Source organism: Carassius carassius, chromosome 14 (genome assembly GCF_963082965.1).
Source record: "Carassius carassius chromosome 14, fCarCar2.1, whole genome shotgun sequence".
NCBI lineage: Eukaryota > Metazoa > Chordata > Actinopteri > Cypriniformes > Cyprinidae > Carassius > Carassius carassius.
In genome coordinates, this window is record NC_081768.1 from 18,526,353 (window position 1) to 18,552,776 (window position 26,424).

General features: G+C 43.7%; 1 protein-coding gene across 1 annotated transcript in view; it reads left to right on the forward strand.

Moving 5' to 3' along the window:
- The window catches only part of atrnl1a (attractin-like 1a), a 375,666-nt gene that overhangs the window by 58,879 nt on the left and 290,363 nt on the right, over nt 1-26,424 (forward strand). The window contains exons 10-12 of the mRNA XM_059566501.1: nt 2,261-2,415; nt 25,586-25,670; nt 25,935-26,146. Of these exons, the coding sequence (XP_059422484.1) occupies nt 2,261-2,415; nt 25,586-25,670; nt 25,935-26,146 (452 nt within the window). The remainder of the gene's footprint in view (nt 1-2,260; nt 2,416-25,585; nt 25,671-25,934; nt 26,147-26,424) is intronic.

Below are 26,424 nucleotides of genomic sequence, written 5' to 3' on the forward strand. Positions count from 1 at the left end.
CACGAAAACGCTCACTGCCCCGCGTTCTTTTCCAAGGACGAAAGCGCGCTGTCACGGAGATGGCCGTGCTGCCCGCTTTATGCTTTCCCTCCCGTCTCCCTCCTTCCGCAGGTGATAGAACGGGTGAGAGAAACGAGATGTTCAATACTGCTTGTAGCACCTTTTTGGAAGAACCAACCATGGTTCCCAGATTTGATGCAGTTAGCAGACATCGCCCCGTGGCCAGTGCCGTTGAGGAGGGCTTGATTTGGCACCCTCAACCGGAGTTGTGGTCCCTCTATGTGTGGCCGCTCAACGGTTACCCGCTGATCTCTCAGTGGGAGTGCTAAATACCATCACTCAGGATAGAGCTCCGTCGACACAACGGCTGTATGCCTCGAAGTGGTCTGTGTTCTCCAGCTGGTGCACGGCTCGGGGATGTTCACCCCTTAGTTGTGAGGAGGTTCTCTCCTTCCTACAGGAGCTGTTGGATAAGGGCAGGGCCCCATCCACGCTCGGAGTTTATGTGGCGGCCATCGCAGCGTTTTCTGAACAGTGCTCGGTCAGTCAATAGGAAGGAACGATTTGGTCATCCGCTTCCTTAGAGGAGCTAGGAGGCTGAATCCTCCCAGACCTCCGTCAGTCCCTATATGGGACCTCGCGGCGGTTTTGGAGGCCGTGAAGGGTCCCCCTTCTGAGCCTATCCAATCGATTAGCCTCCAGCATCTGTCGTTCAAGACAGTATTCTTGTTGGCTCTCGCTTCAGTGAAGCGTGTGGGTGACCTGCACGCGCTCTCGGTGAGCCTGTCGTGCTTGGAGTTTGGGCCTAATGACTCAAGGGTCATACTCAAACCTAGGCACGGTTATGTGCCGAAGTCCCTCAACACACCGTTTCGGGCTCAGGTTATTGCTCTGTCTGCCCTGTCGGTGTCAGGAGAGGATGGAGACTCGAGTCTTCTTTGCCCTGTTAGGGTTTTAAGATCTTATGTGTCTCGCTCCGCTGTCTTTCGACAGACTGAGCAGCTGTTTGTCTCGTTCAGTGTACGTTCCAAGGGAATGGCTGTTTCGAGACAGACTTTATCCAGATGGATAGTTGACGCCATAGCGTTAGCTTACGCTTCCAGGGGCCTTCAGTGCCCACTGGGCGTCAGAGCACACTCCACAAGGGGTGTCGCCTCGTCGTGGGCGTGGTCTACTGAGATCTCCTTGCAGGATATATGTATGGCGGCAGGTTGGGCCTCACCGTCTGCATTTATCAGGTTCTATAACCTGGAGGTTCCCGCCTTGCAAGCAAGGCTGCTGTCGGTATAGCCGAATCAGGGCCCTGATGGGAATTCTGAGTTCGTGAGCATTATGCGCTGCTGACTGTTATATGGGCAGTATTGCGTAAGACCCGCATTGCCACATTGGTCAGGCCTTGCCTCGACTGTGTGATGTTATATTGCCGCATCTACGGGTGCTGCTAGATATGGGACGGAGGGCTCCCCCCCTTTCCTGTCCTGGACTCTCTGTGAGTCCCTCGGGTGACTGTGCACTGTATATCCTGGGCGTTGCTTCAGGTTTATTGGTGTGTGATCCCTGCGCGCACGGCGTTTTACATGGGGTTCCCGTAGCGTCTTAGCTAAGACGCAGTACGATAGAACTCTCGTAAGAGAACGTACTCGGTTACTAACGTAACCTCGGTTCTCTCTAGAAGAGGGAACGAGTACTGCGTTCTCTGCCGTGCGTACGATTAACTCTGGTTCGCTTCGGCGATGAAATAAATCAGGTGAGTCAGCCTTTTCGAGCTCCTTTTATAGGGTTGGGCCACACCCGTTTCGGCGGGAAGTGGCGTGATGGGCGCGAAGCGTCCTAATTGGTCTGATATTGCATCAGCCTGCGCTCGATAGGCTGTGCACTTGCTGCAGAGCAGCCAATGAGCGAGCGAGCTGTCTCGCCTATGGCTGTGTACTGCTGCAAATGCGCTTTACAAAAATTCAAAATTAAGGATAATTTTTTGCTTCAGTATTTCGTGAAAAGAGACTTTTCCCGTAGCGTCTTAGCTAAGACGCAGTACTCGTTCCCTCTTCTAGAGAGAACCGAGGTTACGTTAGTAACCGAGTACGTTTCTTTGTGTGGGTAGATGTCTCTGTGGTGCAATATTACTGATGGCGTCCTTCTGCGTATCTGACCTAGCCTGTGGAGAGTGACCTTCAGACCAACTGTTCCATGCCATAAGCTAAACACTCACCCACACACTGCATTACAATAGCTAATGAGATGTGTGTTTGCTTCTCCCCAGGTTTATTCTGAAGGAAAGCGGTCTGGCAAGATACCTCCACTCCGCTGTGCTGATCAGTGGAGTTCTGCTGGTGTTCGGGGGAAACACTCATAATGACACCTCACTCAGTAATGGGGCCAAATGCTTCTCCTCTGACTTCCTGTCCTATGACATCGGTATGAACCACCTGTGACCTCCTTTCTCTGATTACACTAGTACTTCCTTAAAGGTAAAGTGTGGATAAAGTGTAAAGTGTCATATTTGAAGTTGTTTTCTGTAGACAGTGTTTTATTGCACAATGATTTAACAGAGGAAATATAACCTATATTTACATACGTGCAAAAATGGGCTGTACAAGATGATATTTTAATACTAAAAGCAAAAAAAAGGTATTTTTGTTAAAAAAAAGGTATTGCTTTTATGCTAAATGTCTTGCACTTGTAAGTCCTTACTAGTGTGGATGTTTAATATAAATGTAAACATTTAAAGTTAGTAACCCTTTATATTCTGAAATGTTTAATGCTATTTAAATGATAGTTTTCGTGTTTACAATATTAGTAAAAGTTTAATGTTTCGTCTAAAATAAAATTGAAGCCATCAAAGACAAAGATGATATCTCAATGAGACATATAAGAGAATCACCCCTCAGTATCCTGAGCATAGAGTAACCACTGTCAGAGCCATAGCTTTGTGGGCAGCATATTGACATAAAGGCACAGCTGCACCTCAGACAGCATGGGTTCGAATCGCAGCTAAAGGTACTTTCCTGCTCCTGTGCAGAAAGTGCAGCCACTGAGCAATAAAATATTCCTATAATGGAGTCTTGATAGAGATTGCAACAAGACAATAAAGAGATATTCTTTGTTTCTTCCAACACATTCTCTGTTTTAACTTTTTTTCCCTCATATTTCTCATGTCTCATTTGTGTCTACTTCAATTTCTCCTTAGGGATTTTAAATGAGAGATATATGATAATCTCATCTAAGTCTACTGAGCTTAGGAAAAGCAACCACTGAGCAATAATTTTTTCATATGGGTGACGTTTGCAAGTGACTGCCTGTCTGAATTTTGTTGACAACCAGAGCCGGCACAAAATTTGGCAGAGGCGGCTGCCTAATAATTCTCTATGCAGGAAAAACCCTGGGATCCAGTGACATGTTATGAGAAACAGAATGCATGCACACTCAGTGGTACAGTTACTGTAAATTGTTTTGTTCAAGCTGCTGCAGTGTGATATTACTGACAGTTCATTACAGAAAGCTGATAAGCCAGTGGAGATCTACTGGAATGCACAGTTGAGTCATAATGAAATTTCCCAGAATATTGCTGACATATGCAAGCGAGACACACAGAATGCAGTGACAGCATGTGCGATGTCTTTAATCAGATCTTTGGTGGTACCCTCATGGAAGACCTCCCAGTGCACAACCTTTAAATAGTCCACATACCACCTTATCAGTGCTCTCACTTTTCACTTTTTGGAAGTGAGTTTCTGTGGCTCTGTTCCAAAACTTTGTGAACTGCCTATGTAGACATGATTTTAAGGTATTATATGCTAAAGACATGAAGCCAGTTTGAATGGTATAATTTAGCAGTCCTCTAAGATTCCTTCATTGGTCAAATTCTAACGACAATTTCAGAATGCATTGAGCCTGTAAGAAAAAAAAGATGGGAAAGCAAACAAAATGTCAGTTATGTCCCAAATGCAGCACACTCCTTTTGAAACCTAAATGCCAATCCAGGCTAACTGGAAAAATTTACCTCTACATTTTTACAAAAATCAAAAAGTTACCATATAATTCACGGTGGCTTCTAGCTGAAAGGAGCACTAGTGAAGTACAACAAGGCCAACATTTATAACTAGGTATTATAGGATCGGGCCATTCGAGTCCTTCCCCGGACAGCACATCAAATATGCATTAACATACTCCAGCTAATTATATGTAACTGTGAACTCGTGAATATGTTTCAGATAAAACTTCACATGCTTTTAGCGCCACTCTTTAAAAGTGTTGCAAAGTGTGCAAGCAACGTATTGAGCAGGGGGTCGCGAGGACTGGAACTGAGAACCATTACACAACAAGTGTGCCAGTTGGGACAGAGCCTATTTAATTTTTATTTATTTTAATACATAATACATTGATAATTTTTTGAAATATAATTATAAAGGGATGTTTTTATACAGCATTTATAAATTCATTATAAAACTCCCCTTTCATGTGGAGCAGCACAGCGTCCCACCAGTCCTTGTTTAAGACTATTATCCACAGATGACTCGTTTTGGTTGTGGGAAGGGGCACTTTTAGTGCTTTATAAAGTAAGCAGCACAGCACAACAGTTCATGTGCTGGTTGTCGCCTAATTAGGACCTGGAGTAGATAAATATATATAAATATCAAGTGTGATTTTTAAAACAGTATGACAGCAGCGGGAAACTCTTTATATTCATGCAGTTTATGCATGTCAAAAGAGTAAATCCAATCAGAAGCTTGTGACAGTACACGCATATCAACCCAATCACTTTATTTAGCGTTCATGTAAACACCATGTTTGGAGTCGTCAATCAGAATTAGTTAATTCCGATGGAAGCAAAAAGTGTCCATGTAAACGTACCTAATGTTACCAACACGTTAAAGCCAAACTGTTGAAATCATTTACACATACTTTTCTAATGCATAAAAATGAAGTATACTTTTGGCCTTAGAAGGCAGCTGTTTATGTAGGCTGCATACAGTACAGCAAGGCGGCTTGCAAGGTTTTGAAACAGAGTGTGTTGCTGCAGTTATGCAGATCATTTGTAAATCTGTAAGCACACACAGCTGAGGGACTAATGTAGATTTACAGATATCCTCAGTATGACCTTTCTCAAGGCAAGACCTCTGATGGATTGCTTCTGAAACCTTTGACCTCTGTAGTATAATGTCTGGCCATAGGCATCTGTCTGAAGGTATCAGGTGGTTCACATACATTTCTTCACTCACAGGGTGGTTCTGTGCCACAGAGCTTTAAAAATTAATTAAATGATTTTTGCTTGTAGACTTCAAGTTCACAAAACTTTCTTCTGCAGAGTCAGGCACTGTAAATGCTGACAACACTTTAAAAAATCATTTATAATGGGCTGATTTGGAGAATAAAGTGTGCACATCATGTTTTACATTGCACTTACCTTAAAATATTAAACACCAATTAACATACACAACTTTTCTCCTGCAAGCCAACGATGAATTTTATGACTTTTATTGTTTGATATTCTCTCTGGCTTACGTTGTCCCAGTGGAGCATGATCCACACACTATAGGTTTACTATGGCCTTTGGCCACTTTGGCTAATGTGGGTTTTTCATTGGTACTTTTACGAGGAATATCAGTTGATGATTTAAAGTGTTCCTTTCAGTGCTGACAGTAATATTTAGCCATCATTAAATCTTCATAAAGAGCAGCGAATGCCAGCAGGCCAGATGGTGTCTGTTATTTTATGAATATCTTTTACAGTACCTTAGACAAGGAGGTTGTGGAGCCAGGGGAGGGCGAAAGGATGCGAGGAAGTAAGGGATTGTGCTCGTTCTTAGTAAATTCCTCCCACAGTAAAAGTAGACTAGAAACTATCACTTCCACCTGGCGCTGCTCTACTGCTGTATGTTTTCACAGAATTTTGCAGCTCAGTTAGTAGAAACGGCTTGTGTACTCATCAGACCTTGCTGGTTCTGTTCTGGTCTTAGGTAGTGGTCATTTTTGACTTGAATCTGAGTGCACAAGTTCGCTTGGACAGACTTGACTGGCTTTACACATACTGGTCTGTCCACATATCTATCACTGCCACTAAAGCACTGGCTTAAAATCTGCTCCACTCACTTAATTCATTAAAGTAGCAAATTAGGTAATTTTCTAATCACCAGCAGCCTTTCTGGAAATGCTCCTGGAATTGCTCATAACTGTTGGTCTTCTGTTCTTCCCTTTGAGGATACATAGGGCAGCCCTTTCAACCTGTTGCAGTGTATGAAACACACTGAAGTGATAAACAAACTCTTTTCTTGACTTTTTACCTTTTAAAATGCTGTTTGCATTTAAATGACTGTTAATTGGACTGATTATGTTTGCATTGAGTGCAGTGATTGTGCTCTTTTAGAATTGCACTACTTTGCAAACCTGCTTTTTATTGCAGCTGGTACTTTTCTAAATTCTTTATTTAAGCTTGAAATTACTTAGAAAACCTGCGGAAACGAGTTACTTAACTTTACAAGCAAAGCATTTCATCATCACATTTGTGTTGTAGCTTACTTATGTGTTTTAGTGAAGGAATAATAATTTACCCAAAAATGTAAATCTGCTACACCCTCAGGCCATCCCAAATGTAGAATAGTTTTTTCAGTTAATTAATTAAGTTTAGTATAAAGATTTAAGAACACAATATAAACACAGAAATCAACAGTTTTCTTCAGAAGTATACTTGTTCTCACACACACACACACACACACACACACAGGAAACAGGAAATGTATAATATGTATATATATATATATATATATATATATATATATATATACACACAAAGAAACCAATTTTTTTTCACATCAGTGTAAAGCCTGTAACAGACAAACTTTAAATAAGAACTTTACAATTTTAATACTTTTTAAGTGTGTTGTCAAAACCAAAAGAATAAAACTGTAATAAAATAGTGCATATGATGCCAACCCATGAAATCAAATTCAAAGTTTTCTGTCCCTAAGGCTCTATAGAAGCACTTTTGTCATCTTCAAATTTAAGATATATCACTGGAAACATTTACATGCGATCTTCAATACCCATGCTATATGCAAATTTAACAAAGTTCATGTAAACGAAAGCACCAGTTATGAGCAGCATTTTATTAATCATCAGCTAATTTCAAGATCAAAGACCACGACAAGGGGCATCAGCACTGGAAAGATAAGTTAGTGATAAGTTAGTGGTGTTCCAGAGAAGTATGAAAGACATTGTCAAAATAGTCCATCTGCCATCAGTGATTCAACCGTAATGTTATTTAGCGAAATGACAAATTAGGGATGCACCGAATATTCGGCCAAAAAATGGCCCAAAAGTGCATTTTCGGTTTTCGGCCAAAAGACTTTTATCACCGAAACAACACGGCCGAAATGTTGTGATGACACAAACAGAAACCGCGACCTGCACGTGCACCTGCATAGCGCAGACGAGCTCCCCGCGACATTCACTTCACACCAGTGGGTCTTAATAGAGAACATTCTCTCTATTCTTATTCCTTCATTCGAAGCACTAAAGCGTCTTCTAACAAAGAGATTGAGATGGACCACGAAGTGAAAACAAAGAAAAGTACAGTCTTATAGAGTCTGTTAGCACACGTCTCATCTGAGATCTTTTCGGATCCTCTGCACTTCATCGCAAATGTGCTTGATCGACGTTATAAAGACCATTAATTCGATGCAGAAATAAGGCAGCGTGCACGAGAAATGATGTAGGCCGTGCTGGATGCGGAGAACCCACGTGGAGACGGAGAAGCGCCTAGCTTCTATATATACACACACAAACACACACATATATATATACATACATAATATCAGATTGTAGCCATATTTCTGCTAGATTTCTGCTTTAATTTGATAAAAATGTTTATTTATGCACTGGCCATATTTAAATACACTCTCTCAAATATTTCTCAAATGTCAGGTAGATGACAAGCTCAAATGCTCAACAGCTAGATGGTTATCTGTCTGAAGTCCCCATCCCCAGAAGTGATAACCCTCTTGCCTATACTGGAGAAGTAATATACTTTCTAGTCCTACAGAGAACATTTTCAAATGCACTTCACCTAAATGCACTTTGTTTTTATGAGAGAACAGTTCATTTTAAAACCTTTCTGCAGGCCAGTAGGCCTGTACATTATTATTTAATATTCACATGAGTGGGATAAATTTTTAGTTTGAATTTTATTTTATACTGTGCATTGTTACAATGTGCTTAATTGATATTTGCATAATTTGTAATTATGTATTTTTATGTTATTTATAATTAATGTAATTGTAATTATCTTTGAAACTTTAATATTAATTTATGCAATTGCAATGTCTTCATTTTAGTAAAGTTAGTACACGGTCATAGCAATAAATGCAATGTTACTAATAATTGGCATAATTTCTTTCGGTGTTTCGGTTTTCGGCCTTGGTTTTCTCTTTTTCGGTTTTCGGTTTTGGCCAAGAATTTTCATTTCAGTGCATCCCTATGACAAATTGTTGAATAAAGTCATTAATTTTGTTTTCTTCACCTACAAAAGGTATTCTTGTGACTTCACAACGTTACGGTTGAACCACTGATGGCAGATGGACTATTCTGACGATTTCTTTCATACTTTTCTGGACCTTGGCTGACAGTGTTATTTACTTGGCAGTCAATTGGACAGTCGCAAGCCTCCCGGTTTTCATCCAAAATATCTTAAATTGTGTTCCGAAGACGAACAAAGCTTTTACAGGTTTGTAACGACATGGGGGTAAAAGATTAATAACAAGATTTTCAATTTGGGGTGGAGTAACCCTTTAATGCTTGCCAAATCATAGCATGTGGGACATAGTACAAGATTTGTACTATGTCCCACATTGACTTTTTATTTTTCACATGCATGACCTGTAAACAAAAACAGTATATGATATGATGGTCTGTACCAAGTTGTGGCATACTGTCTAACTAGAGCGCATACAGCACACACTATAAAGTATGCAGTATGTTCTTTCCAGATATGCGAGTTGGGCTTTAATTTTCTCTTCTTTAGTTTGCATTTATGAGCTTTTTAATGTTATTTAATTCCCACCTGTGGCAAGTTCCCTGTCCTGTCCTCAACCCTCACCTCTTTTTGCTCAAGAGCACACTCAATCTCTCCATTGATTTCTTTCTTTCTTTTTCTTTTTACTCTGACTCAACTTTTGAGGAGAGAGAAGGGGCATTATTAGCTCTTTTTATGCAGTTTTTCTCGCAATGAGGGACTGAATTCAGGATGACACAGAAAGCTGTTTTCATTTGCGTACCCTCTTGCCATGTCTTCCCCCACTCTCGTACTTCTAATTAGATTCAGGGAAAATGAACCCTAATTAAAATTGTAGCGCTCTGGCTGAGAGGGGTTGTGAAGCTGTGTTTTTTCTGCAAAGACTTTTTGTTTTAATACAACCAGCAGACTAGGTAGCAGATTGCTTCGGCACAAAAACATATTTTATTAAGCTTGCAATTAAAACTGGTTTGATTTCCTTCCTACTGCATCTACTGTTCTCTACCTCTGCTCTATCTATTCCTGTCATCCAGTGTTTCTTCCCTCTGTTCCTTTGTCTCCTGTACATTAGCAATGGGAGCTGAGCCAATATCCTGTGAGGAAATGAAATCTAGTCAGAGCCAACGATGACTATCTGGAGCGTTTTTACCATTTGAGAGAATATGAGTGTCACCTTTAGATCTGTAGAAATTTGGACCAGATTTATTGAAGTAATGAATTTTTCCAGCCAGAAGACTGTGGAGTAGGGTACATTGTTTGACCAAACTATGATGGACGAAGGCAGTGGCTGTGCCAGAAAGCATTTATGCATCTAAGGTAGTACCTCCCTAAACTGATTTCGGACAAACCTCTGAAGCAGTATAATAATTTAGTGATCTGCAACAATTTCTTTTTGCTAGAAATGACATCAAAAATTGAAAAAGTTGGCCAAAACATACATTTACCCTTAAACTGACCACCATCCAAAACTTTCAAAAGCCATCTTTATTTCTTAGCTCATCTGTCATGGAATTGGACATTCAGGCAGTGAAGTATACAGTCGTGGCCAAACGTTTTGAGAATTACATAAATATTAGTTTTCAAAAAGTTTGCTGCTAAACTGCTTTTAGATCTTTGTTTCAGTTGTTTCTGTGATGTACTGAAATATAATTACAAGCACTTCATACGTTTCAAGTTTCCAGGCCATGAACCCAAAATTTCAACATTCTGGTCACCGAGCCACTTAGTTATCACTTTTGCCTTATGGCACGGTGCTCCATCGTGCTGGAAAATGCATTGTTCTTCACCAAACTGTTGTTGGATTGTTGGAAGAAGTTGCTGTTGGAGGGTGTTTTGGTACCATTCTTTATTCATGGCTGTGTTTTTGGGCAGAATTGTGAGTGAGCCCACTCCCTTGGATGAGAAGCAACCCCACACATGAATGGTGTCAGGATGCTTTACTGTTGGCATGACACAGGACTGATGGTAGCGCTCACCTTTTCTTCTCCGGACAAGCCTTTTTCCAGATGCCCCAAACAATCGGAAAGGGGCTTCATCGAAGAATATGACTTTGCCCCAGTCCTCAGCAGTCCATTCACTATACTTTCTGCAGAAGATCAATCTGTCCCTGATGTTTTTTTTGGAGAGAAGTGGCTTCTTTGCTGCCCTTCTTGACACCAGGCCATCTTCCAAAAGTCTTCGCCTCACTGTGCGTGCAGATGCGCTCACACCTGCCTGCTGCCATTCCTGAGCAAGCTCTGCACTGGTGGCACTCCGATCCCGCAGCTGAATCCTCTTTAAGAGACGATCCTGGCGCTTGCTGGACTTTCTTGGATGCCCTGAAGCCTTCTTTACAAGATTTGAACCTCTTTCCTTTAATGATCTTGATGATCCTATAAATCGTTGATTTAGGTGAAATCTTAGTAGCCCCAATATCCTTGCCTGTGAAGTAGGGTTGTGCCGATAGAAGATAGTATCGTGTATCAACGATAGTCAGAGATATCGACATAAGCAGATTTCTCTGTTGATAATCAAGACGATATTAGGCTAATTTTCCTATTAATGTATTAGATTATAATAATAATAACTATTATTTTTATTAGGCTGCTTATTAAAATAAAACTGCCCAGCTATTTCATTTCAGCATCGCATTTCACACACACACACACAGCGTGTGCGAGCGCAGGAGAATTAGAGCCTGTAGTCACTGAAACTGTCCGCCTTGACTCTGATAACTCGTTAAATCCATGAAATGAAAGAGATAGAAAACGAGGAGTTGGTGTCCCACACATTTAATGGCTGCTACACGACAACACGCTCTTCTCATACATGACAGATTAACTCTTTCTTGGCGTTACAAATAAAGTAAAGACAAAATATTAACAAGGCGGCAGAGCGAACTTATCATCCATAGTGGTTCTCACATAGACCTTCTATTAGACTTGTCACTTATAACACTCACTATGTGGTGATGACTTGCTCTGCAGCCTTGTTATTATTTTCATGCACACCGCACTATAATGTGATGCATGCAAAATACAGAGTTTTGGCCGTTACTAAGTCACCATCCACAAACAGACGTACATCGTCTGCAGATATAAGGTGTTTCATTGCACTTTAACAAGTAATCTGAACGGCCTATATATGTGCACTATTTTAAACGAGCCCTCACTGAGTTTAATGCCACAGTTATGTCAGAATGCATCTCATTCTTGTTTCTGTTGCGGTCCGTCGAGCTCGTCATGAGGCGCGCGGTCCGGAGCGATGACTGATGCATCAGTTCAATTCAACTTTACTCCAAATATATGAACTTACCTGTTTTAAATACTTTATATTTAACTTGTTTGTTTATGCCCAATATTAGTGTTAAACTGTTGGACTTTAAATTAAATCTAATATTGATTTTCACCGTTGACTGATTATGCAGAACATTTAGACTGATAACTTCCGCACACAGATGCGGCAAATTGTCACAGGACGCACGATATGACAGTTGTTTCCGACTATATATATGAACGTAGCTGTTTTAAATACAGTATTTTTATATTTAACATTAGTTTATCAGTATGTTTTAAAGTATATTTTTTAAATAATTGGTGATTCCATAGGCTCTCTCACGCACCTGCACGGTTTAAAACACAAGAACAAAGAGTCTCTCTCTTGCTCCACCCATGCACGATAAGATCGTGTATCGTCGATCTCACGGGCTGACGATATGACGATTTGAAAAATGACCATATCGCCCAACACTACTGTGAAGCCATTTTTATGCAATGCAATGATGGCTGCACGCGTTTTTTTGCAGATCACCATGGTTAACAATGGAAGAACAATGTTCTCTTACGAGAGCTCTCTCGTACTGCGTCTTAGCTAAGACGCTACGGGAAAAGTCTCTTTTCACGAAATACTGAAGCAAAAAATTATCCTTAATTTTGTATTTTTGTAAAGCGCATTTTCAGCAGTACACAGCCATAGGTGAGACGGCTCGTTCGCTCATTGGCTTGTTCTGCGGCAACTGCACAGCCTATCGAGCGCGGGCTGATGCAACATCAGACCAATAAGGGCGCTTCGCGCCCTTCTTGCCACTTCCCGCCGAAACGGGTGTGGCCCAACCTATAAAAGGAGCTCGAAAAGGCTGACTCACCTGATTTTTCATCTCTTCAGCGAAGCTCACGCATCGCTGGATCACGGAGGAAGCAAGCGCCATCTGAGAAAGCACATCAGCAGGACGAGCCATTCTGAAGCTGCTGGCATCGCCGCCTTCCACTGCCGTTCCTGCTGCGCTATCCGGCGCCTATATCCTTTCAATTCTGTTATATCCAAGGTGTTCTTTATGTGTGTGTGTTTTCGCCAAGCGACACACACTCGTAAAAGAACTCTCTTTTTTAAGATGCCTTCCTGCGGCTCGTCAGAGCCCCACTCAGCGAGGGAGACCGGTACGTCATCTGTGTCTCCTGCCTGGGTGAAAATCATGCAGCGCTCGCGCTCGTTGACGGCGGATGCCCCCACTGCGAGCTGTTGCCATGGTGACTCTGAGGACTGGCCTGGCCTTTTTCTCTGAGCCTGCATTCTCCGTTGCGCTGAGGTGCCGTAAAAGCATCGCTTCCAGCGGATTCCGGAACCGTCTTCAGCTCAACCGAGCTCGCCGGTTCGCCCTGCTTCACCGGCCCCCCCTGCATCGCTTCCCGGTGGGCAGCGCCCGCTGTTTGCCGGCGCGTCGTCCGAGGAAGTCGATCTAAGGGCCACGTCGGGGGAAGAGGACACGCGCTCTCTGCTAGCTTCGGGCAGTGAGGGCTGGGCGAGCTCCGAGGATCTCGCGCCTTCTGCTCAGAAGCCCAGCAGACGAGCTGACATCGAAAAGGAGCCGGGGCGAATGCTCGTGTTGGCCGCGATGAGTCTCCGCCGCGAGTGGTTTGCACCAGCGCCCCCCCTCTCGTTCCCGGCTGGATGGTATTTCCCATTCGGATGAGCTTACTTCTCAAAGCCCGCCTCATTTCTTCCTGAGCTTCACGAAGAGGTGGCGAAGGCTTGGAACGCTCCATATTCAGCGCGAACTCGTTCGTCTGTCTCACTAGCATTCTCCACACTGATGATGCTAAAAACAGGAACTACCACTCACTTCCGCCGGTGGAACAGGCGATAGCGACGCACCTTTGTCCGCCCTCTGCTGGACGGCGGCAAAAGCGGTGTTGCCATCTAAAGCCTGCTGTGTGACGCTGCGTCGGCACTACTAACGATGGCTGCTTCATCGAAGCGCAGGTGTACGAGTTCCGCTGTGGCCGAGCTCTCACCCAAGCGCGCCGCTGTTTCAGTTCCAGGAATTCTGACTGTCTCAGCATTTTCTGCAATGCGCAAGCCTGCACAGTTGCCCGCTTGCCTGCACACAAAAGCCGTTATCACAACAGCTTCAGCAACGCAGCTCGAGACCCCCGTTCTCGCTCTACCGGCCGTTGCCACGGGGACCGCGGCAGAGGATTACGGTGAGGCCAGGAGCCCCGAAGCCATCCTAGGAAAGCCATCTATGCATGCTACATGACGCTGCGTCGGCACTACACACGATGGCTGCTTCATCGAAGCGTCGGTGTACGAGTTCCGCTGTGGCCGGGCTCTGACCTAAGCGCGCCGCTGTTTCAGTTCCAGAGATTGTGACTGTTTGAGCGTTTTTTGCAATGCGCAAGCCTGTACGGTTGCCCGCTTGCCTGCACACAAAAACCGTTATCACGGCTACCCAGATATTTCCCGAAAAAGGTGTAATTTCTGGTGTCCCGGCCACGGCCGATGGTGCTATAAATGTAGTGACGATGCCCACTGCTCAGTGCCCATCTCCACATGTAAGCACAGCCCTGCACACAGGGCCTGCGCCCATAAAAGCGACTCAAGTCGATCGAGCACACTGCATAGTAAGCGTGCCCACCCCTCAGTGCCCACAATTACTATGTCACACGCGTCATGTGGTTTCTGTAAAAAAAAAAAAAAAAAACCCGTGCACGCTCGTCCGGCCACGGCCGATGGTGCTATAAATGCAATGACGATGCCCACTCCTCAGTGCCCATCTCCACATGTAAGCACAGCCCTGCACACAAGGCTCGCGCACATAAGATCGACACAGATCGGTCGAGCGCGCCGCATAGTAAACGTGCCCACTCCCCAGTGCCCACATACACTATGTCACATACGGCGCGTGGCTTCTGTAAAAACGAGGCCCGTGCAAGTACGCTCTGCACAGGAAGACAGTGAGTTGAAATTGGTAAATGTGCACATATGCAGCCCACAGGTACTCGCAGACATATCGAGTCCCACGGGACCTGCTCAGCCTTCCCCCAGTCGGTTAAGCGCCGGGACGGGGTCGAGGAGGAGTGATCTGCCCACTGTGATCAGCGCGCTCCCTGCCTCAAATGCGCAGCACACCCGAGCGCCGCCGTTGCCCGGTCAACAGAGCGCGCTTCGCATCCAGCCCTTAGCCATTCATGCAGATGCATGGTCATCGCTTCCAGGGGTTTCGGATTGGGTGCTAGGCATTATAAATAGAGGCTTCTCGCTTTTCAGCGCGCGTCGAAACTACGGTCAAAACAGAAGTAGCACACATCGGGCCGAAATATCAAAACTGTTGAGCAAAGGGGCTGTAGAGCCTGTGTTTCAAGCTCAAAGCGAGGAGGGGGGCTGTACAGCAGATACTTTCTGGTGCCCAAGAGAGACGGGGGTCTCAGGCCCATACTGGATCTAAGACAGCTGAACAAGGCATTGATGAAACGCAGTTTCAAAATGCTTACGACCAGGAAACTCCTCGCGCAGATTCGCAGAGGGGACTGGTTCATGTCAATAGATCTGAGGGACGCGAATTTTCAAATACAGATATCGTCAAACTACAGGCGATATTTGAGATTCGCCTTCGAGGGCCAGGCATACCAGTTTACAGTCCTCCGTGGCTCCTCGTACGTTTACGAGGTGCATGGATGCAGCGCTCGCTCCTCTCAGACTCAGAGGCATACGAGTGCTGAATTATTTGGACGACTGGCTGGTTCTGGCCCGATCACGAGCGGAGCTCGTGGACCACAGGGCCGTTTTACTCGATCACCTCGAGAAGCTCGGCCTCAGTGTCAATTGGGCGAAGAGTTCGCTGAACCCCAGTCAGACGATCCTGTTTCGGGGTATAGTTCTGAACTCGCGTTCCATGACGGCGCGGCTGTCACCACAGCGCGCGATGGGCATTCAGCGCGCAGCGAGTTCTTTCCGCTGCGGCGCGACCGTGTCGCTCAAACACTGTCAAAAGATGCTGGGTCTCATGGCCTCAGCATCTCCGGTTCTGCGGCTGGGCCTGCTCCGCATGCGCCCCCTGCAGTTCTGGCTGAAGGCTCGGGTGCCGCGCAGAGCGTGGGCGTCTGGCCGGCTGCATTTCAAGGTCGATCAGAGCTGTGTTGCAGCTCTAGCACCTTGGACAGCGAACGGCTGGTACCGATCAGGTGTAAGCCTGGGGACTTCCCCGAGTGTGAAAATGGTGTCGACGGACGCCTCCACTTCGGGATGGGGAGCGCTGCTCGAAGGCAGACCGTCCTTTGGCCTATGGTCAGAACGGGAAAAGCTCCATCATATCAACTGCCTGGAAATGCTGGCAGTGGTGAACACGCTGACGCGCTTTTGTCCCCATATCAAGGATCACCACGTCGTAGTCCGTGCGGACAACATGTCCGTGGTGTCCTACATAAATCGCCAGGGCGGTCTCGGGTCCCGAAACCTGTGCAGGCTGACGGAACGCCTCCTGGTTTGGGCTCAGCGCAACGTGCGCTCGCTGAGAGCAGTGCATGTGCCTGGACTGCAGAATCTGGGTCCAGACAGGCTGTCCAGAGGCAATGTTCCTACGGGCGAATGGTCTCTACACCCGCAAACAGTCCGGCTGTTGTGGGAGAGATTTGGCATGGCGGAGGTGGATCTCTTTGCGTCCCACGAAAACGCTCACTGCCCCGCGTTCTTTTCCAAGAACGAAAGCGCGCTGTCACGGAGATGGCCGTGCTGCCGGCTTTATGCATTCCCTCCCGTCTCCCTCCTTCCGCAGGTGATAGAACGGGTGAGAGAAACGAGATGTTCAATACTGCTTGTAGCACCTCTTTGGAAGAACCAACCATGGTTCCCAGATTTGATGCAGTTAGCAGATGTCGCTCCCTGGCCGGTACCGTTGAGGAGGGACCTCCTCTCGCAGGCCAGGGGCTCGATTTGGCACCCTCAACCGGAGTTGTGGTCCCTCCATGTGTGGGCGCTCAACGGTTACCCGCTGATCTCACAGTGGGAGTGCTAAATACCATCACTCAGGCTAGAGCTCCGTCGACACGACGTCTGTATGCCTCGAAGTGGTCGGTGTTCTCCAGCTGGTGCACAGCTCGAGGTTATTCATCCCTTAGTTGTGAGGTGACGGAGGTCCTCCCCTTCCTACAGGAGCTGTTGGACAAGGGCAGAGCCCCATCCACGCTCAAAGTTTAAGTGGCGGCCATCACGGCGTTTTCTGAAACGGCGCCCGGTCAGTCAATAGGAAGGAACGATTTAGTCATCCGGTTCCTCAGAGGAGCTAGGAGGCTGAATCCTCCCAGACCTCCGTCAGTCCCTATGTGGGACCTTGCGGCGGTTTTGGAGGCCTTGAAGGGTCCCCCTTTTGAGCCTATCCAATTGGTTAGCCTTCAGCATCTGTCGTTCAAGACAGTATTCTTGTTGGCTCTCGCTTCTGTGAAGCGTGTGGATGATTTGCACGCGCTCTCGGTGAGCCAGTCGTGCTTGGAGTTTGGGCCCAATGACTCAAGGGTCATACTCAAACCTAGGCACGGTTATGTGCCGAAATCCCTCAACACACCGTTTCGGGCTCAGGTTATTGCCCTGTCTGCCCTGCCGGTGTCAGGGGAGGATGGAGACTCGAGTCTTCTTTGCCCTGTCAGGGTTTTAAGAGCTTATGTGTCTCGCTCTGCTGCCTTTCGGCAGACGGAGCAGCTGTTTGTCTCGTTCGGTGGACGTTCCAGGGGAATGGCTGTTTCGAGACAGACTCTATCCAGATGGATAGTTGACGCCATAGCGTTAGCTTACACTTCCAGGGGCCTTCAGTGCCTGTTGGGCGTCAGAGCACACTCCACAAGAGGCGTCGCCTCGTCGTGGGCGTGGTCTACTGGGATCTCCTTGCAGGATATATGTATGGCGGCAGGTTGGGCCTCGCCGTCTACATTTATCAGGTTCTATAACCTGGAGGTCCCCGCCTTGCAAGCAAGGCTGTTGTCGGTATAGTCGAATCAGGGCCCTGAGGGGAATTCAGAGTTCACGAGCGCTATGCGCTGCCGACTGTTATATGGGCAGTATTGCGTAAGACCCGCATTGCCACATTGGTCAGGCCTTGCCTCGGCTGTGTGATGTCATATTGCCGCATCTACGGATGCTGCTAGATATAGGACGGAGGGCTTTTTCCCTTTTCTGTCCTGGACTCTCTGTGAGTCCCTCAGGTGACTGTGCACTGTAAATCCTGGGCGTTGCTTCAGGTTTATTGGTGTGTGATCCCTGCGCGCACGGCGTTTTACATTGGGTTCCCGTAGCGTCTTAGCTAAGACGCAGTACGAGAGAGCTCTCGTAAGAGAACGTACTCTGTTACTAAACGTAACCTCGGTTCTCTCTAGAAGAGCGAACGAGTACTGCGTTCTCTGCCGTGCACACGATTCACTCTGGTTCGCTTCGGCGATGAAATAAATCAGGTGAGTCAGCCTTTTCGAGCTCCTTTTATAGGTTGGGCCACACCCGTTTCGGCGGGAAGTGGCAAGAAGGGCGCAATGCGCCCTTATTGGTCTGATGTTGCATCAGCCCGCGCTCGATAGGCTGTGCAGTTGCCGCAGAACAAGCCAATGAGCGAACGAGCCGTCTCGCCTATGGCTGTGTACTGCTGCAAATGCGCTTTACAAAAATACAAAATTAAGGATAATTTTTTGCTTCAGTATTTCGTGAAAAGAGACTTTTCCCGTAGCGTCTTAGCTAAGACGCAGTACTCGTTCGCTCTTCTAGAGAGAACCGAGGTTACGTTTAGTAACCGAGTACGATTTCAAGCATCACCCTCCTTTTAACATGTCAAGTCTGCCATTCTAACCCAATCAGCCTGACATAATGATCTCCAGCCTTGTGCTCGTCAACATTCTCACCTGAGTTAACAAGACGATTACTGAAATGATCTCAGCAAGTCCTTTAATGACAGCAATGAAATGCAGTGGAAAGGTTTTTTTTGGGATTAAGTTAATTTTCATGGCAAAGAAGGACTATGCAATTCATCTGATCACTCTTCATAACATTCTGGAGTATATGCAAATTGCTATTATAAAAACTTAAGCAGCAACTTTTCCAATCTCCAGTATTTATGTAATTCTCAAAACTTTTGGCCACGACTGTACAGTACATCTATGCTGCTATTTGGATTCAGACTGCCTTGCAGTTCATTGCAGTTCATACATTCCCTGGGAAAGTTCGGAAATGTAAGTTTTGCTTTTGTGATCAACACAAATTAAGATATTTTTGATGAAATCAGAGAGATTTTTGATCCTCCACAGACAGAAACAGAACTACCACATTCAAGGTCCAGAAAAGTAGTAAGACATTGTTAAAATCAGTGGTTTAACCTTGATTTTGAAGCTACGGTCGTGTCTTTTGAAGCTTTTTGGTTTTGAATGTGGTAGCTGAGTTGCTGTCTATGCAGGGTCAGAAAGCTCTCGGATATCATTAGAAATATCTTAATTTGCGTTTCGAAGATAAAACAAAGGTCTTACGGGTTTGGGACGATACGAGGGTGACTAATTAATGACAGAATATTCATATTTGGGGTGAACTACCAGTTTAAAGCTACATTAGTTGATGGGAATAGAGTGGTATTTCAAATCAATTTGCACTCTAACAGTGATTACTTCCACAGCAATTTATAAGACTTCATTGATGTCAAGGTGTATGATACGGTTAAATGCCAGATTGTTCCCATCATATTACTACTGATTAATCCATATATGGCAAACAATGAGAAAGAAAGCGCAGTTATAATGAACAAAGTCTTCCTGACATTCTAGGACAATGATTTCTTTATCAAATCATGTCTGTTCATGTCATGTCCAGTGTCCATTAACTTGGACTGCTGTAAAACCACCATGTCACAGGAGGTCAGAGATTAGCTAAATCCTCTGTGCATGGCCATTTGGTCTGTTTTTTTAGGTGAATTTTTATGTGTATGCTGGTGTGATCTTAGTTAAACAGCAGTTCAATCAGTACTGCACTCAAGAGAGCAGTTTGCAACCTGGCCATACTTTCTCTGCTCCCTGTTTGCCTGCGAACTCTGAGGGGTAAATGCCAAATTTACATAGTAATGATGTGGCAGTCTGTGTTGACTAAGAAAGTGTGTGATGACTTTTGAAACTCTACAGCATTAAATGACATCTATTTTTGACCTTTTTTTTTAATCCTGGAAAATAAATAAGCAGCACAACTTTTTTATTTTTGACGGGAGTTTTTGTGTACAGTGTAAAATTGGGGTGAAAAGTGAGTGCTTCATAATGTTCTTTTGACATCAGCAGCTCTGAATATCTAAGACAAGGGGATCAATATTCAGTTGTTTATTTGTCTTGTTTGCAGCCGTAAAAGCATCTTTGTTCACAATCACTAGACAGAACTGCAGTATGCTGTTCTGTTGGTGTGTCTCTGTGATGCAGTGCTGTGCTTGAGAGCATGTAATGTGCGGTGTTAATCTCTGATGCTGTCATTAGTGGTGCTATAGGGAGGCTGTGAGATGTTAGATGTGACAGTTGTTTCTCTCTCTGTTTCTCGCTCTTTCCTGTGATCTGTATATTGATGTTTTCTTGTACAAGAATCACATTCTACACAACATTTGCACAAGGGCGTTAACAGTGTGTATATACAGTTGCATCTCAATAAATTAGTTTTAAATAAATTTCAGTAATTCAACTCAAATTGTGAAACTTTTATTATTCTATTAAATAAATTAAATGCACACAGACTGAAGTTGTTTAAAGGGATAGTTCACCCAAATAGCAAAATTATGTCATTAATAACTAATGACATAATTTTCTCAGTCGGAAAAGGGTGGATTGCCCACTTCAGGTTGGTGGAGAGTTCCTTCCTCAAGTGGAGGAGTTCAGGTATCTTGGGGTCTTGTTCACGAGTGAGGGAAGGATGGAACGGGAGATTGACAGACGGATCGGTGCAGCTTCTGCAGTAATGCGGTCGCTGTACTGGTCTGTCGTGGTGAAGAAGGAGCTGAGCTGTAAGGCAAAGCTCTCGATTTACCGGTCAATCTACAATCCTCTCACCTATGGTGAGCTGTGGGTCATGACCGAAAGGTCAAGATCCCCGATACAGGCGGCCGAAATGAGCTTTCTCCGTAGGGTGGCTGGGCGCTCCCTTAGAGAAAGGGTGAGAAGCTTGGTCACTCGGGAGGAGCTCAGAGTAGAGCCGTTGCTCCTCCACATCGAGAGGAGCCAGCTGAGGTGGACGCCTTCCCAGGGAGGTGTTCCAGGCATGTCCCACCGGGAGGAGGCCCTGTGGAAGACCTAAGACACACTGGAGGGACTATGTCTTGGGGTTCCCCCGGAAGAGCTGGAGGAAGTGGCTAGGGAGAGGGAAGTCTGGGCGTCTCTGCTTAGACTGTTGCCCCCACGACCCGGCCCCGGATAAGCGGAAGATGATAGATGTCATTAATAACTTACCCTCATGTTGTTCCAAACTCTTCAGACCTCCGTTTATCTTTGGAACACAGTTTAAGATATTTTAGATTTAGTCCGAGAGCTCTCAGTCCCTCCATTGAAACTGTGTGAATGGTATACTGTCCATGTCCAGAAAGGTAAGAAAAACATCAACAAAGTAGACCATGTGACATCAGAGGGTCAGTTAGAATTTTTTGAAGCATCGAAAATACATTTTGGTCCAAAAATAGCAAACACTACGACTTTATTCAGCATTGTCTTCTCTTCCGTGTCTGTTGTGAGAGAGAGTTCAAAACAAAGCAATTTGTGATATCCGGTTCGTGAATGAATCATTCGATGTAACTGGATCTTTTTGAACCAGTTCACCAAATCGAACTGAAGCGTTTTAAACGGTTCGCATCTCCAATATGTAATCCACAAATGACTTAAGCTGTTAACTTTTTTAATGTGGCTGACACTCCCTCTGAGTTCAAACAAACCAATATCCCGGAGTAATTCATTTACTCAAACAGTACACTGACTGAACTGCTGTGAAGAGAGAACTGAAGATGAACACCGAGCCGAGCCAGATAACGAACAACAGACTGACTCGTTCTCGAGTCAAGAACCGTTTCTGTCAGACGCGTCCGATTCGAGAACTGAGGAGCTGATGATACTGCGCATGTGTGATTCAGCGTGAAGCAGACTGACACACAGAGCGTCTGAACCGAACTAATTCTTTTGGTGATTGATTCTGAACTGATTCTGTGCTAGTGTTATGAGCGTGGGTAAACCGAAGAACTGGTGAACCGTTTTCTTCAACCGGTTTTTTGAATAGAACTGTCCGAAAGAAGTACTGGTGATCCGAAAACTGATGCAACGGGTCTTGACTCGAGATCGAGTCAGTCTTTTGTTCGTTATTTGGCTCGGCTCGGTGTTCATCTTCAGTTCTCTCTTCACAGCAGTTCAGTCAGTGTACTGTTTGAGTACATGAATTACTCCGGGATATTGGTTTGTTTGAACTCAGAGGGAGTGTCAGCCACATTAAAAAAAGTTAACGGCTTAACAGTTAACAGCGAACCGTTTAAAACGATTCAGTTCAAAAAGATCCAGTTACATTGAATGATTCGTTTGTGAACTGGATATCACAAACTGCTTTGTTTTGAACTCTCTCTCACAACAGACACAGAAGAGAAGACAATGCTGAATAAAGTCATAGTCTTTGCTATTTTTGGACCAAAATGTATTTTCGATGCTTCAAAAAATTCTAACTGACCCTCTGATGTCACATGGTCTACTTTGATGATGTTTTTCATACCTTTCTGGACATGGACAGTAGACGTACATACAGTTTCAATGGAGGGACTGAGAGCTCTCGGACTAAATCTAAAATATCTTAAACTGTGTTCCAAAGATAAACGGAGGTCTTACGGGTTTGGAACAACATGACGGTAAGTTATTCATGACATAAAGGGATAGTTCACACAAATAGTAAAATTAAGTCTTTGGTTCTTTTAATTGTGATGATTTTGACAAAAACCCACCAATTCACTATCTCAACAAATTAGAATACGGTGACATGCCAATCAGCTAATAAACTCAAAACACCTGCAAAGGTTTCCTGAGCCTTCAAAATGGTCTCTCAGTTTGGTTCACTAGGCTACACAATCATTGACATCCTTCACAAGGAGGGTAAGCCACAAACATTCATTGCCAAAGAAGCTGAGTGCTGTATCCAAAAATGTTAACAGAAAGCTGAGTGGAAGGAAAAATTGTGGAAGAAAAAGATGCACAACCAACCGATAGAACTGCAGCCTTATGAGGACTGTCATGCAAAATTGATTCAAGAATTTGAGTGAACTTCACAAGGAATGGACTGAGGCTGGGGTCAAGGCATCAAGAGCCACCACACACAGATGTGTCAAGGAATTTGCTGAACCACAGACAAAGTCAGAGGCGTCTTACCGGGGCTAAGGAGAAGAAGAACTGGACTGTTGCCAAGTGGTCCAAAGTTCTCTTTTCAGATGAGAGCAAGTTTTGTATTTCATTTGGAAACCAAGATCCTGGAGTCTGGAGGAAGGGTGGAGAAGCTCATAGCCCAAGTTGCTTGAAGTCCAGTGTTAAGTTTCCACAGTCTGTGATGATTTGGGTGCAATGTCATCTGCTGGTGTTGGTCCATTGTGTTTTTTGAAAACTAAAGTCAATGCACCCGTTTACCAAGAAATTTTGGAGCACTTCATGCTTCCTTCTGCTGACCAACTTTTTGAAGATGCTGATTAAATTTTCTAGCAGGATATGGCACCTGCCCACACTAACAAAAACACCAAAAGTTGGTTAAGTGAATATAGTGTTGGTGTGCTTGACTGGCCAGCAAACTCACCAGACCTGAACCCCATAGAGAATTAAAGCAAGGCAGTAATTAAAGTAAAATGAGCCCCTACCAAGTATTGAGTACATGTACAGTAAATGAACATACTTTCCAGAAGGCCAACAATTCACAAAAAAATGTTTTTTATTGGTCTTATGAAGTATTCTAATTTGTTGAGATTGTGATTTGGTGGGTTTTTGTTAAATGTGAGCCAAAATCATCACAATTAAAAGAACCAAAGACTTAAACTACTTCAGTCTGTGTGCATTGAATTTATTTTACACATGAGTTTCACAATTTGAGTTAAATTACTGAAATAAATGATTTTTCCAACGATTTTCTGTTGGAAATTCATGTTAATGCATTTACTAGCAGGAAAGCCTGTAGAATGTAAAGAGTCTTTGGTTTCCTCTCCTTGTTGATTAACTGAACACGAGCACAGCTAATTACTGAATTTAAGAGCGTGTAATGAGCCGAGAGCGTGTCCGATCTGGCAGCCTTGGAATAACATAGTCCAGAGAGCTCAAGTAACCTGGACAGACACGTACATCTCCAAACAGACAGATGTCTCTGTCAGTAAAAAGGTTTAGTTTACATAGAATATGGAGTACCCTGCTGCTTTCACTCCTGATGAGTAAAATATTTCTGCACTGATATTAATATTCTAGTTAATGTAGATAAAGTACAAAGTAAAAAAAAAAGTTATTTAAATTAGGCCTGTCGCAATAATTAATATATAGACTTATTGTGCAATATATGTACATGACCTCAATAATTTTTGGTGACACAATATATCGCCCATTATATTTACATAAAAATAACCACGTTTTGTACATTGCATGTGCACCTGTGTCTTTTGCTGCTTCTTGTACATATCCTCATCCTCAGATATGGTCTTGTTTAGGGATTTGTGACTTTGTGCATACTGACATCTGACGGCTGAGTAGTGATTGTGTTTTTCAGCAAAAATGTGCATCCTAATTTACAGAGAAAAGAAGTTCAGGGAAAAATCTGTAGATGCAAAATCACAATACAAGTTCTTTGTGCACTTTTATTTTTCTCTACTTGTTACTTTGCACTTTTTGTTAGATTAGTTACTCAGGTTTTTTAAGGTATCTAATATTTTGATACTTAATTTCTATGATCTAAATATTAGTAAAAAAAAAAAAAAGTCATTTGGAAGTGTTTAGGCCTTCTTGCATTATTATGTATAGTATAAAATTGACATTTTATGTTATATATACTTATATATACTTATATATATATACTTATATAAAGTACAGACCAAAAGTTTGGACACACCTTCTCATTCAAAGAGTTTTCTTTATTTTCATGACTGTGATTGTGAAAATTGTAGATTCACACTGAAGGCATCAAAACTATGAATTAATATATGGAATTATATACATAACAAAAAAGTGTGAAACAACTGAAAATATGTCATATTCTAGGTTCTTCAAAGTAGCCACCTTTTGCTTTGATTACTGCTTTGCACACTCTTGGCATTCTCTTGATGAGCTTCAAGAGGTAGTCACCTGAAATGGTCTTCCAACAGTCTTGAAGGAGTTCCCCGAGAGATGCTTAGCACTTGTTGGCCCTTTTGTCTTCTGTCTGCGGTCTAGCTCACCCCTAAACCATCTCGATTGGGTTCAGGTCCGGTGACTGTGGAGGCCAGGTCATCTGCCGCAGCACCCCATCACTCTCCTTCTTGGTCAAATAGCCCTTGATGCCTTCAGTGTGACTCTACAATTTTCATAGTCATGAAAATAAAGAAAACTCTTTGAATGAGAAGGTGTGTCCAAACTTTTGGTCTGTACTGTATATATATACTTACTGACCAATCAAATTTCCAATATAAATGTATTTCGTAACAAATTCTATCCGGTAACTGTTATGGTACTGACATGTATCCTGCATCTTCACATCAGATTTTACTAGATATATCTATATCGAATTACTTATAAGGTAAATAGAATGTTTAATTATTTTCAACTTTATTTATTTAAAAAAAAAAAAATTCACTTTGTTTATGTGTGCTTTGCAGCATGTGATGAGTGGACAGTTCTTCCAAATCCCAATCTTCATCGTGACGTCAATCGTTTTGGACACACAGCAGTTGTTAGTAATGGGTAAGTTATTGATGTGGTCTCCTTCCATTTGTAGATACCATCAGTATATACACTCTTCCTGTACCCTGGTTATTTTATTCCACTGAAGTTTATTTAGTTAACAACGCATCTTGTGTCAGAATTTTTTTTTTTTTCACTTGAATGTTTGGCCTTCTCATCCACACATGGAAATCCTCTCATTTCTTTTGGAATGATGTTTTGGCAAGACAAATAGTTTAAAATAGGCTACTAACAGAAAAGGTCTGTGTTTTCTCTTCCTCTCAGCTCAATGTATGTATTTGGTGGTTTCTCTGGTGTGATCCTGAACGATGTACTGGTGTATAAGCCTGCCAACTGTGAGGCCTTCCTCGAGGTGGATCTTTGTCAGAGCTCTCATCCTGGTGTTCGCTGTGTCTGGATAGAAGAACGCTGTGTACCCTGGGACTCCAGCCATGCTAATGACACTTTGCCTGCCTCCTTCTGCCCTGCACGCACCAGTAAGAACCTGTCATCATAAAAGCTTATGTTAAAACGCTGGCTACACAGAATTACTTTTATGGTCAATTGTGGAGGTTTAGAGGCATGTTTCATCATACATTCACACTTAGTTTATTACTAATTCGAAGGAGTCTGTTAAAGTGGACCTTGTTTTACCCTGAACATGGCTTATTTTGTGGTTGACTAAATTATTGCGCTTACTACAAGGCTATTTAACAAAAATAAATGAATAAATGGATATTAAATATTGACCTAAGGTGCTGGAAGATACTCTACC